At 39.7% G+C, this 14,565-nt stretch overlaps 2 protein-coding genes across 4 annotated transcripts in view; both read right to left on the reverse strand.

The window, feature by feature from the left end:
- Positions 1–5,821, reverse strand: part of gale (UDP-galactose-4-epimerase) — an 87,059-nt gene extending 81,238 nt beyond the window's left edge. Inside the window, exon 1 of the mRNA XM_078237878.1 lies at positions 5,787–5,821. The gene's annotated coding sequence lies outside the window, so the exon portion shown is untranslated. The remainder of the gene's footprint in view (positions 1–5,786) is intronic.
- eloa (elongin A) overlaps positions 1–5,893 on the reverse strand; it is a 55,381-nt gene extending 49,488 nt beyond the window's left edge. For 2 of the 3 annotated variants that reach the window (XM_078237871.1, XM_078237870.1), the window contains exon 1: positions 5,787–5,893. In XM_078237871.1, the coding sequence (XP_078093997.1) occupies positions 5,787–5,861 (75 nt within the window). In that variant the 5' untranslated portion in view covers positions 5,862–5,893. The remainder of the gene's footprint in view (positions 1–5,786) is intronic. The other variant, XM_078237868.1, reaches the window with a different exon arrangement.
- Positions 5,894–14,565: the final 8,672 nt, after the last annotated feature.

The following is a 14,565-nucleotide window of genomic DNA, read 5'->3' on the forward strand; positions in this document are numbered from 1 at the left end:
AGATAAAGCTCGGCACAACATCGTGGGCCGAAGGGCCTGTTCTGTGCTGTACTGTTCTATGTTAACAGGGAGAGTTGATGACAGCAATGCTATGGATATGGTGTGCATGGACTGACAAAATGCATCCATACAGTGACCCGCAGCAGATTTTTCAGCAAAGTTATCGCTCATGGACTAAAAGGGACAGCAGCAAAATTATGACAGGAAGTGGCTAATGGGTGTTTTTCAGGCTGGAGGATATATATATATATAAGACATTAGTTCAACCTCAATTAGAGTAATACGTTCAGTTCTTGGTGCCGCACTTTAGGAAAGATGCAAAGGTATTAGAGAGAGTGCAGAAAAGATTCATGATAATAGTTTCAGGAGTGAGAAACTTCAGTTATGGATATAGATTGGAGAAATTGTGACTGTTTCACTTGGAGAAGAGAATGCTGTGAGGAGATTTGTTAGAGGTATTGAAAATTATGAGGAGTCTCGACAGAGCAGATTGGGAAAATCTTCCAATCCATGAAAGGATTGAGAACGAGAAGGCACAAATTTAAAGTAATTGGCAAAAGAAGAAAAAGTAACACGAGGGAAAATATTTTCAGACACCAAGTGATTGGGGTCTGGGATGCACTGCCTGAGTGTGTATGGAGGCAGGTTCAATTGAGGCTTTCAGAAGTGAATTAGATTGCTTTCTATAAAGGAAGAAAGTGCAGAGTTAGGGGGAAAGGGTAGGGAATAGCAGGAAGTGAAATGCTCACTCGGAGAGCTGGTACTGACACAATGGGCTAAATGGCCTCCTTCTGCACTGTGATTCAGAGAATTAACAAACCAACAAGAATTCTACAGCTTAGATTATCATTCCACATGAAGTCTCAAAGCAATTCCTATTTCAAATGGGAAAGCCTACAGGCACTTCAATTTGAAACAGCAAGACATTGTGATCATTTAAAAGGTTTGACAAAGGAAACCTGGTTATGAGCATATTGACACAGTGATATAAAGCATTATTCCTGTGACTCCCCAGTGTGAGAGGCATTGAACTCAATTAATGCATAAATAAACAAGGAATAAAGCTGAAGAATTGAGGATAAGGCTGCTCGCACACACTTACTGGCAGAGAATCTAGGAGTTGAAGGCAGTTACTCAGACCAGCAAAAAGTGGTGTTCCACAAGGATCTGTGTTGGACCATTGTTGTCCACCATCTATATAAACAATTTGGACTCAATTTGTGTATGACACTAAATTGGGGAGTATCATTAATACTAAGGAAGGTTATAACATTGCACAAATAAACATTAATTAGCTTGCGGAATGAGCATTTAACTGAAAATTAATTTCAAGATAGGCAAGTGTGAAATGTTGCATTTTGGTTAGAAAAATGAACAGGCCACATACCTCTTGGAAAACAAGTGTCTTAATAGGATAGATGAGAAAGTCAACTAGTGAACAGGTAAACAAATTACTAAAAATTGCAACCAAATCTCTGATGTTCATTTCTAGAACAACAGTTAAGTGGGGAAGTTATGTTAACTTCATGCAGAACATTAGTCTGACCACACAAATAATGTACACAGTTCTGGCCCCAATATTATTTAAGATACAGCGGCACTAGAGAAGGTGTCAAAAGGATTTACACAGGATGATACTAGAACTGAGATATCATACTGATTGGGAAAGACTGAATAGACTGCTGCTGCTTTCTCAAAGAGAAACGGGTAACCTGATAGAGGCCCTTAGGATTATGAAAGGGTTTGATAAGAGTAGAGAAGATGTTTCCACTTGCAAGGGAAACTAAATCTAGAAGCAATGAATACAAGATAGTTGCTAATAAATCTAAAAGGGAATTCAGAAGAAATTTCCTTACCCAGAGAGTAGTGAGAATGCAGAACTTGAGGCAAGTAGCGCAGATGCATTTAGGAAGCTAGATAAGCACATGAAAGAGAAAGGAACAGAATGGCACATTGCAGCATGATCTTAGGTTTGCCTAAGTTTTTCATCAACACTCTCTCCCTGGAGACATTGACTATTTTTTGGGTATTGTTCCACAAGCACTGGTCACCAAATAATCATTCTTTTCATACATGCCCAGAGTGTGTCAACAGGCTATTCAACTGGAGAACACATTCAGCCAATTCAACATATGTATCTCCAGGAGACAGCCCTGGATGGCAATCAGAGCAGGAACATGGAGAGTTCCCCTTTCCTAGTATACAGATGCTAAGACTATAGTACCCAAATCACCACCAATCATGTCAACTAGCTCAACGGGGAGGCAGTGGCATAGTGGTATTGTCACTGGACTAGTACTCCAGAGACCCAGAGCAAGATCTGGGAACCCAGGTTCACCACGGCAGATGGTGAAATTTGAGTTCAATAAAAAATCTGGAATTAAAAATCTAATGATGAAACCATTGTCAATTATTGTAAAAACCCATCTGGTTCACTCATGTCTTTTAGGGAACGAAATCTGCCAACCTTACTTGGTCTGGCCTGCATGTGACTCCAGACCCAAACCAATGTGGTTGACTCTTAAATGCCCTCTGAGGGCAGGTAGGGATGGACAATAAATGATGGCCCAGCTGGCAACGCCCACATCCCGTAAGTGAATTTTTAAAAAAGAAACAGTTGCGGCCAAGGGGTTGAACCTACTGAATCCTTCATAGTAACTGATTACCCAACTTGGTCAAGAGGAATTACTGCTTATATCATTTAGGTTCAAGAGGTGCCTATACTCAGAATAAACTAAGAAACCATGATTTTTGCAGACAGGAAATAATAACACAACCTTGCATTTCAAAACAAAAAGTCATAGGTTGTGCAAAGATAACTGCTGTGGAAGTGAGAAGTGATGATGTGATTTGGGATCAGAAGGAGTGCGTCATCTGAACCCTGACTGTACGCCAACTTGCAATTTCCTCCTAGTTATCCAGTTGTCTGTACATATTATTCTATTACATTTTGGAAAAATCATCAATTTTCCAAGAAGAAACCCCACATAAAACTGGAGTGGGTGCACTAATGCAAAGGTATTTTATGCTTAGACCAAGTAGATGTTTATCAAGACTTCACCTATACAGACTAAATAGGGAACGGTAATTCTTCAATCAGAAGTCCCAGGGACACAGCTGCTGAAAGGTCCCTTGTGAACAAGTATTCACAAGTGGATAACTTTTGATCATTTATATTTAGAAAGTATCCAATAATAAAAGAGGAAACAAACAATGTTAACATTCTAAGACTAAAAACAGAAACAGCAGGTCAGGTAGCATCAGTGGAGCGAGAACAGAGTTAATGTTTCAGGTCAATGACCTTTCATCAGAACAGAAGTTAAAACTCTTGACAGGATACTTTGTAATGTAAAAAACTGTTAAAATGTTCTAAATTACAGAATTTATAAATACACCAATTTTTTTCCTCCTCAAAATCTTGGTATGGCATTCATTGGTACCAATAAACCATGTTGCCTTCTCACTTTGTAGAAAACATTTAGTCTCCATGTCGTTTGAACTGCAGCTATGCACCAACTCAGAGTCAAACCTACAATGTCTACCATGGGTACAGTGGGGTAGTGACAATGTTACTGGTCTACCTAAACTGAGAATGAGTTCAAAAATAATTCCGTTTAAAAAAACTGAAATCAGTAAAAAAAAACAATAAATTACAAAGTTATCAGATTGTCATAAAAACATAAATATGTGATGATTAACTGTTTTTTGAAGTGGTCTTGCAAGTCACTGTGTTATTAAATTGGTACAAAAGAAGGCTCACTTAGCTTTTCTCAGGGACAGGACAGGTGGACAGCCAAGATATATGAAAATGACAAAGTTACTCCCAGGGCCCATAAAAATCACAATTAAGCAACCATTAAATTTTCTTGTATGAAACTGTAATGGTTCAAGGCCCTTTACAAATTGTTGGTACTTCTTCAAAATGGCCAGCTGATTTTGAGCTTAGATACAGACATCTTAGAAATTCAGAAAGTACCTTTTGACTCCAGGTTTGCCAGCTGTCCAACACAGCAGTGGGATTAAGACTGAGCAGAAGCACCAATGCAATTGCGATAAAATGTTACCCTTTAAATGGCAAACTAAATTCAGTTTAGTTTAAACTGATCCAGGGCCAATTTGATTTTTATGCCCTATTTTACAGTATCTAGTGGCAAAGTAGGTCTTATAATGCCAATCTGCATCAGATTGCAGTTTGTACTTCTTGTTAGGACATATTACGTCATAAAGCTAAGCATAGAATAATACATCTAAGTAAGCCCGACTTGAATCAAACAAGGTAACTTCAAAGGAGGTTTTAGTCTGCAATTTCTGACAAATAGAAACGACAGAAAATCCAAACTGAAGGTGCAATGAAAATCTATTGTAACATTTACCACAGCATAGATCTTAAGAAATTAAATTTATCTTTAAAAAGCTTCATGCTCTGCCACATCTCAGACAGATCCAACTATGGCAAGCTGCTTTTAAAACACCAGTCTCTAATTTTTTTACAACCAAAGCACAATAGCCATTTACAAAAACTTGTATTTATATAGCACCTTTAACGTAATAAAACATTCCAAGGCACTTTGCAGAGGTATTATAGAACAAAATACGACACCAAGCTACAAAGGAGATATTAGGACAGTTGACCAAATACTTGGTCAATTACGGCCATTTTAAGGAGCATCTTAAAAGGAAGAAATAGAAGTAGAGAGATTTAGAGAGGGAATCCCAAAGTTAAAAGTACAAAACTAACAGTAGTGAATGAAAATAAGGGTACTCAGGAAGCAGGAATTTCTGAGGGTTATGGGGCTGAAGGAGATGAGAGAGATAGGAAAGGACCAGGTTATGGGGGAAAACAAGCATAAGATTTTGAAAGTCAAGGTATTGTTTAACCAGAAGTCATTGCAGGTCAGCAAGCAGAGAGGCAATGGGTGAATGGCACTTGGTGAGAGTTAGGGCATATGCAGACTTTTGGATGACCCTCAAGTTTACAGAGTAAAACACAGGAGGCTGGACAGAATTGCCTAGCAAATTAAGGTGTACCTGTTTGCTTGCAATTATGACTGAACAACTGGCAGCATTATATAACATCTAATAATTCAATACAAAACAGATTAGCAGAATTCAGCCAATCAACAAGTTTAAGAGAGGAAGCTCCACACCAAAACAAAGTACTATTTATCCACACCACTTCCTTTATACACAACCTATATTGCTTTGAGAACCATAAATGCAGCAAGGTTTCAAAATTATCTGCCAGCATCATTTCATACATTTACACTAGCCACTGGCCATCACTTAACCCCATTTCCAAAAATTATTTTGAATTCCACAAAAAGTCTGGATGGTTTGTAATACAAAATCAAGTATAATATTTAAAGTCAAAGTGACATCAAAGCCTTTAAATTCTCTTAAAAATAAATCTGGCCAGTAAGTTTAAAATAATTAATCGGGGTTCTTCAGATGTTCAAAGAGTGCAATGTCATCACTTTCCCATACTACAGAGTAGAAATTCTTACACACGCATATTATTCGTTAATATAAAACAGAAATCGAATACAATTAAAAAATAATAAAACAAGCTCATTAACACCTCACATAAAAGATAAACGTCCAGGCGTAGGACCCTTGGCCTGACCCCTGGTTCCCCAATGATCTGATTGCATTATTCAATAGATCGATCACTGGTTTCCCAGGTGTTAGTCAAATGTAGTAAGATTTATTTAGCCCGTTCCTTGAGATGTAGCCCCATCTCGAAACGCCGAGGTGATTTAAAAGTGCAGAGACGGGTGATTCTTTACCTTCTTGGGTTCCTGAGTCTCTGACAAGCGAGATTGCAGCTTTAAAACCTGCTCCTGCACCCCGTCAGCAGCCATGATTCCCACCGTCTCTGGCCCAGCAACCACCCGGAAGTAGTTCCGCGCATTCAACCTGGAACTGAACAGCTGCCCATTGGAGTTAATAGACCTTATTCACAACCGCCATCTTGTTTTGACACGTGGCTCAGCAACTTCCACTTTGTGGAAGCATTCGGTTATGGCGCTGTCAGGAGTTCCTCGTCTCGCAGCACGAAAAAAACATGTGTACAAAATTTCTAGTTTTCATTAAAATAAACAGCGCTCAAAGAATCCGTACAGTGCAGAAAGAGGTCATTCAGCCCATCGGGCTTGCACCAACAACAATCCCACCCAGTCCCTATCCCGTAACCTCACGTGTTTACCCTGCTAATCTCCGTAACACTAAAGGGTACCTCAGCATGGCCTATCAACCTAACCCACACATCTTTGGGAGGAAGCCCATGCAGACATAGGGAGAACATGCAAACTCCAAGTCACCCAAGGCCATAATTGAACCCAGGTCCCTGGCGCTGTGAGGCAGCAGTGCTAACCACTGTGCCACCATGCCGCCCAGCATTGATATTTAGCCATTTAGCCAAATATCACCTTATGTGTCTGGTGTCAAATTTTGTTTTGAATTTTTCCCTGTCCCCATTAGTTCTTTGCTATCTTTAAGAGATCTAAGTGAAATGGATCTGGTCTGCCCAATTACTAGTAGGTATAAATTCATAAAACAAAACTTCCCTTAACTGTAACTGAATGTTGGAAATACAATGCAAAACTAAAAAAAACACAAAGAAAATGACCCTTTCCTGAAGAGGCAGACTAAATGTGCTTTAACCTTAATATGATTTGAATTTTGCCTGTCCTGGGAGTGCTCCATCTTGATGCTAAAGGTGCATAAGCGTTTATTTCACAAGCACAGATAACCCTCAATTTGATAAGCATAAAATTCAACAAAAGTACAAACAAAAGCAAAAGTATCACCATGCCTCTAAAACACATACTGCTGTAATATATCTGTTTGCAACATTGGTAACATATAATCCAAGATGGCGCCAGAGCGAGGCGACTTCTTGCAAGCTGTGCCCAGCGTACCTTCTAATTCCATCTTTTATTCTGCTCTATGCTTCTAAAACTCTATTCTAACTCTTTTCTTTCTCAACACCCTAGCTATGACTCAAACACTACATTCTGCACCCTCTCCTTTCCTTCTCTGTGTAAGCTTTGTCTGTATAGCGCGGAAGAAACAATAGTTTTCACCAATACATGTGACAATAAATCGAATCAAATCAATTTTACCCCAAGTTGAACTTCTGACCATATATTCACACATTCACTTAAACAATTTCCAGCTCCATAACAGCACCGGAATTGACCCACTTCACCTCATATGCTGCCGAAACTGTCATTCATTTTTTGTTACCTCTCGACTTGACTATTCCAATGGACTCCTGGCTGGTCTCCCACATTCTAGCCTCCAAAGGTTTGAGGTCATCCAAAATTCTGCTGCCCCTCTTTTAACTTGCACAAAATTCATTCAACTATCACCCCTGTGCTCCAAGATCAACATTGGCTTCTGGTCAAACAATGAATTGATTTTTGAATTCTTATCCTTGTTTTCAAATCTCTCCATAACCTGGCCCTATTCCATCTCTGTAATCTCTTCCACCCCACAACTTTCTGATACATCTCCACTCATCTAATTCTGGCCTCTTGAATCTCCTTGATTTTGATCACACCACCATTTGCAGCCACGCCTTCACTTTCCTAGTACATAAGCTCTGGAATTCCCTCCTTAGGCCTCTCTATCTCTCTAAAATATTTTCATCCTTTAAGGCACTCTTTAAAACCTAGCTCTTTGATAAAGCTTTTAGTCATGTGACATAATATCTCCTCATGTGGCTCAGTGTCACATTGTGTTTTATAATTCCTCTATGAAGATCTTTAAGACATTTCATTTAATCAGAGCCTCAGTATGGATATAAATTATTCTTATTATAAATTAAGTTTACATCTCATCGGAGCATGTGATCAATATACCAAAAAATTAGCCAAAATATATGTTCCGCTGAAATGTCACTATAATAGAGGTAATTTACTAATGTATGTCAGTGAACAATAGCAACCAGTGATATTAGCAACTAAGATACTACCCATACTGTTCTATAAATTTGCAGCATCATATCCATATAATATTCCTTAAAGGTGTACTTCTTTTTGTTATATATATTGCTGCATTAAAAAATGAAACAATTTTACCACTCTTCCCATTGTCCAATGAATTTATTAATCCAGTAAATATCTAATCTGTACAGACAATGAAGATAATGGTTTCAATCATCATTCTATGCTAAGTAAGCTGACATCAGCAACTGTAATTATAGGAGTACTGCCATTGATTTCAACAGGAAGGGAAGAAAAACTGGCTATGGTATCCATTATTAATCTTTTTAAAATGTATTTTTCATGAGATTTATTGCCCATTCCTAATTACCTTTGAGAAGGTGGTGAGTTGCCTTCTTGAGCTGCTGCTGTCCATGTGGTGTAGGTACACCCACATTGCTGTTAGGGAGCGAGTTCCAGGATTTTGGCCCAATGACAGTGAAGGCACAGTCAGGATGGTGTGTGGCTTGAAGAGAAACTTGCAGATAATGTTGTTCATATGCATCTACTTCCCTTGACCTTCAAGGTGGTAGAGGTCACAGGTTTGGAAAGTGCTGTCGAAGGAGCATTGGTAAGTTGCTGCAGTGCATCTTGCAGAGGGTAAACACTGCTGCCATTGTGCATTGGTGATGGAGGGAAAGAATGTTTAAAGGCGGTGAATGGAATGTCAACAATGGGCTGCTTTGTCCTGGGAGGTTTGTGATTAAATGCAATCTATTATCAAGTTTCAAGAGTGTTGTTGGAGCTGCACATAGCCAGGCAACTGGAGAGTATTCCATCAGACTCCTGACTTGTGCCTTGTAGATGGTGGAAATGTTTTGGGGGGTCAGGAAGTGAGTTACTCCCAGACTTTGACTTGTTTTGTAGCCTTGTATTTTGACAATGGTAACTTCCAGGATGTTGATAATGGGGGATTCAGTGATGGTAATGCTATTGCATGATGGGCAGATTTTCTCTTCCTGGAGATAGTCATAAACTGGCACTTCCATGGTGTGAATGCTATTTGCCACTTATTAATCCAAGCCTGAATATGGTCCAGGTCAATTATTAATAATTATTATTTAGTGAGCCATGTTATAAATGCACTTGTTTGGATATCAATTGATAATAGATTGCATTTAATCACAAACCTCCCAGTTTGTTGAATGACCTGCTAAGACCCCATGTTAAGGCACATTTTTTATCTCGTGAATGAACTACCATTACAGTTGCCATCTGAAATGAGAAATTTTCTTTTTTGATTTAGGCATCATGGCAACTACATTGTTTAATTAGCTAAGCCCCTTGCTGGGAACCCAACCCTCAATGAAGTCACAGAATATTATAATTTGTACAATGTCACAATCCCAGTTGATGTTTAACTGGACAGGAAGATTCCAGAATGGAACCTGGCTCAAAAGGCTGTAACTTTTATTTAAAAAAATTGTGGAGGAACAGAGTCACAGGTCCGCTAATTAGCTTTGACAATAAATAAAAGTGATTAAACATGAAAACATTGGATTATGATACAATATCCTTTACCCCCTCTCACCCACCCCCCTCCCCTCCCCCCCACACCACCACCCCCACCCCTTTAGCTTAACAGATGCACACATATTTTAAGATTAACATGGATTGCAAAGTATATCTCAAGCTACAACGGTCTCAGTAATACAACATCTGTTTAAGCACACAGATTGGCTGCAGTCAAATACACACACTCCACTTTGATCTCAAGTTAGTGCCTGTGGATTTCTCCTCAGAATTCCCCCAGATTATTGTCACACGGGAGTTTCCAAACTCCACTCCCAAACATACTTTAAAATCTTATTTCCATTAATGGTTTGCATTCTAAAATCCCAGTCCAGGTTTTCCAAATGACCCCTTTAAACAAAGCATTTGCTTCACTTTTAACAGTTGATCCAGTATCCGGGATTTACATCATTCCGTTCAGGATTTCTTTGTCTTGGCTGCTGTACATCTCTTGATTCCCAGACTCAATTAAAGTAGCATCAAACTTTTGATTTACCTTTGAAGTCTTCTTTCCCACTTTAAATCCGGTAACTGCAATTGTCTCTTTAATGCAGAACACTTTGTTTACTCTTCCTTGAATTCTTCTGGACAATACCTTTGTCTCTGTTCTCTTAACCTCAGTCACCTTAAGACATTCTTTCTGTCCTAATTCCCTGGTTATCTGGACAGTAACCGGTTCCTTGGGAAGCCTGCCTCTTTGCAGTTCCCATCCTGTCCAGGCTTTCTCCTGGCAGAATTGAGAGATTTCACTCCCTGGTGTCTTTCTTCAATTTCCCACAAATTCAGCTAAACTAAGAACAAAAAACTTTCTACATTAAAAGGGCCTCCAGATGCTAAGCAATCACTGCTACTTTTATCAGTCTATTTACTCTTAATGGCATAACCCTCGCTACGCACAATAGAATCATAGTTGGAATTGAAACCAACCCCCATACATATAAACACCTTTGTCCAGCATAAATCTAACTACAGGTTTTACCCTTCCAGGCACAGAAACATTAAATTAAACCCATTTAAAACTATACCTTATTTCTAACGTTTACCAAGTCACATATAAATCCCTTAAAACTACTTTTGCTTTTCTAACAGCACAGAAGGAGGTCATTTGGCCAATTATGTCTTTGCCAGCTCTCCATAGGAGCAACTTACCTAGTGCCACTGCCTGGTCAATTCCAACATTTAATGTTCCAACATTTAAGGTGAAGTGGTTGGGTGATCCCCATTGCTCAAATCAACTTGAGTAAAAATGATTCTAAAATGCTTAATTTGCAAACTAATTTATCCTAAACAATATCTCAAAAAAGTTTATATCATGCAGTAGCAAGCTTACGTTAGGGAGCTCAATTTAGCTTTGCAGGAACATTATAATTTTAATTGAAACAAAATCTCTTCTACATCAAACAGGTTAACAATTTTAAAATACTACTGGCATGCTTTGATATCTTTTGGCCATTTTTCAATAGAAAGGATTTAAGGAGTTACTTCAAGTGGTGCATTTTAAATTATGGTACTATCATGAAAATTAAAAGGAATCTGAGATGATAGGTAGTTAAGATGTACTAGCTTTGATGTTGTTTTCTCAAGATTGGAAATAATGTACAATTAGTTGACTTGACTTTGTATTGTATTGATAAACATCATTTTATCATGCAGTGCTGGTTCCAGGCACTTAGCAAGAAGTCCAGTAGGCCTTCCCTTATTTGGCTGTGAATAGACAGAGACAAATAAGGGACAGACACAGCCAGAAAGCTCTTTGAAACAGGAAGGCTGCAAAGGCAAGTTAGGTTTCTTAAACAGAGAACTGCAGAGAGTTTTGCTGAAGCAAAAAACTTAGATTCCCCAACCTTTCAAATCTGTCCTCATTACCCACTCATAAAAATATTCACCCTTGCCCACCATTCATTTTCGACCTCCTTTTCCTTTCCCAGGCTCTTCATTGAGCATGTTGTCACCTCCCAAATCTGCTTTTCTTTCCCATGCCTCCATGCATGAACTTTTCCAATTAGATTTCCACCATTACAACATTGACCCCAATCAAAATCACAAATAGCATCCTCTGTGACTGTGACCATGATACATTAATCCCTCCTCCAACTGGTTCCACTCTTATTCAGTCATGGCAAGTGCATCATCTGCAAAGCCTTCTCTTCCTGCATCAGTAACTCTAGGGATTTATCCTTGGCCTCCACAGATTTTCATCTACATACTGCCCCTCACCATTATCATGCAAAGACAAGGTATTAGGTTCCACATTTACACTGACAACACCCACCAGCACCACTTCTTTTGACCCCTTCCACTGCCGCTGCATTGTCAGACTACTTATGATATCTCCAGTCTTAGATGGGCTGAAATTTCCTCCAATTAACCATTGGGAAGACCAAATCCATTGCTTTTTGTACCCACCAGAAACTTCATTCAATCATCACTGATTCCATCCCCTTCCCTGACCATCTTTCCTTCCTCCTTTAAGGTTTTCCTTAACACCTACTTCTTTGACCAAACTTTTAATCACCTGCACTAATATCTCCTTCTTTGGCTTGGTGTCAGTTTTCTCTGATTAGGTTCCTGTGGGATGTTTTACTACATTACTACACACTTGAATCCAAGTTGTTTTAAAGTTTATTTATTAGTAACAAGTAAGGCTTACATTAACACTGCAATTAAGTTATTGTGAAATTCCCCTAGTCGCCACAATCCGGCGCCTGTTCAGGTCAATGCACCTAACCAGCACGTCTTTCAGAATGTGGGAGGAAACCAGAGCAGCCAGAGGAAACCCACACAGACACGGGGAGAACATGCAAACTCCACACAGACAGTGACCCAAGCCAGGAATCAAACCCGGGTCCCTGGCGCTGTGAAGCAGCAGTACTAACCACTGTGCTACCATGCTGCACCTTATATTAAGTCATGTAAGATGGCCCATTGATATGGGATAGTGAGGCACGCACTTTATTTTGTAATATAACATAAAAATACATTTAGCAAATTGATTCTGATCATAACAGCTGTTCTGCACTTACTTTATAGTGAAATAAAGCAACTTGTCAATTCATAATTGAACTAATCCTTCAGTGTTTGGTCAGACTGCCTTCTGAGAGATTGAAAAAGCAAGTGTCTGAGATTAAATGCAGGCTACATCTCAGAATCCATTCAGTGATACAGCAAGTTGCTGCTTTGATGCATATACTAATTACCAAATTAAGAAATACTTGGTACTGCTAGTTAAAAAAAAGCTTATCAAAAACATGTTTGATTAAATGGACTACAGAAAGCATATCTGGAGATCAGACTTGAATGGAGCTGAATTGTTGCATAGTAATTACACATTTTCTGGGTTAGTGATCATAGCCTTGCAAATGTTAGCGCAACTCTCTCATACTGTGAAAGCTCTGACGAAGGGTCATCCAAACTTGAAACATTGGCTCTATTCTCTCTCCACAGATGCTGTCAGACCTGCTGAGATTTTCCAGCATTTTCTGTTTTTGTTTCAGATTCCAGCATCTGCAGTATTTTGCTTTTATCTCTTAGAGCTTGAGGGTGTGCATGTTGCATCTAGCACATCTCTGTCATAGTCCAGACATCACATTAAATATTACTCTTCATTACAGAGGCAAAATAGTCTTAAAGATAAGAAAGACAGTCTTGACCTAAACTGTAAACTGTAAAAGCATGTCCATCTAACAATTAAACATTGATTGGTTTGTGATTGTTTTTACTTCATTCGCAGGATGTGAGAGTCACTGGTAAAGCCAGCATTTATTGCCCATCCCAAATTTCCCTTGAGAAGATTGTGGTGAGCTACCTTCTTGAGAACTGAGTGCTTTTTTAGGCCATTTCAAAAGACAGTGAAGAGTCAACTACATTGTTGTGGGTCTGGAATCACACATAGGCCAGATCAGGTAATGGCAGCAGATTTCTTTCTCTAAATGAAATTATGTGGAGATGCCAGCATTGGACTGGGGTGGGCACAGTAAGAAGCCTGACAACGCCAGGTTAAAGTCCAACAGGTTTATTTGGTATCATGAGCTTTCAGAGCGCTGCTCCTTCATCAGGTGAGTGGAGAGTTGGGTTCACAACAGGGCATATATAGGCAAAGATTCAATTGAAAGACAATGGTTGGAATGCGAGTCTTTACAGGTAATCAAGTCTTTACAGGTACAGACAAAGCGAGTGGAGAGAGGTTTAATCATAGTTTAAAGAGATGTGAATTGTCTCAAGCCAGGACAGTTAGTAGGATTTTGCAAGCCCAGGCCAAATGGTAGGGGTTACAGGTAGTGTGACATGAACCCAAAATCCCGGTTGATGCCGTCCTCATGTGTGCGGAACTTGGCTATCAGTTTCTGCTCGGCGATTCTGCATTGTCGTGTGTCTTGAAGGACGCCTTGGAGAACACTTACCTGAAGATCGGAGGCTGAATGCCCTCGACTGCTGAAATGTTCCCCGACAGGAAGGGAACACTCCTGCCTGGTGATTGTCGAGCGGTGTCTGTTCATCGATTGTCGTAGCGTCTGCATGGTCTCGCCAATGTAGCATGCCTCAGGACATCCTTTCCTGCAGCGTATCAGGTAGACAATGTTGGCTGAGTCACATGAGTATATACATGTACCTGGTGGATGGTGTTCTCACTTGTGATGATGGCATCCGTGTCGATGATCCGGCATGCTTTGCAGAGGTTGCTGTGGCAGGATTGTGTGGTGTTGTGGTCGCTGTTCTCCTGAAGGCTGGGTAGTTTTCTGTGAACAATGGTCTGTTTGAGGTTGTGTGGTTGTTTGTAGGGGTGTGGGGATGGCCTTGGCAAGATGTTTGTCTTCATCGATAACATGTTGAAGGCTCCGAAGAAGATGTCGTAGCTTCTCTGCTCCAGGGAAGTACTGAACGACAAAGGCTACTCTGTCGATCGTGTCCCGTGTTTGCCTTCTGAGGAGATTGGTGTGGTTTTTCACTGTGGTACGTCGGAACTGTCGATCGATGAGTCGAGCACCATATCCTGTTCTTATGAGGGCATCTTTCAGCGTTTGTAGCTGTCTGTTGCGTTCCTCCTCATCTGAGCAGATCCTCTATA

This window comes from Mustelus asterias, chromosome 21, assembly GCF_964213995.1.
Source record: "Mustelus asterias chromosome 21, sMusAst1.hap1.1, whole genome shotgun sequence".
Taxonomy (NCBI): Eukaryota; Metazoa; Chordata; class Chondrichthyes; order Carcharhiniformes; family Triakidae; genus Mustelus; species Mustelus asterias.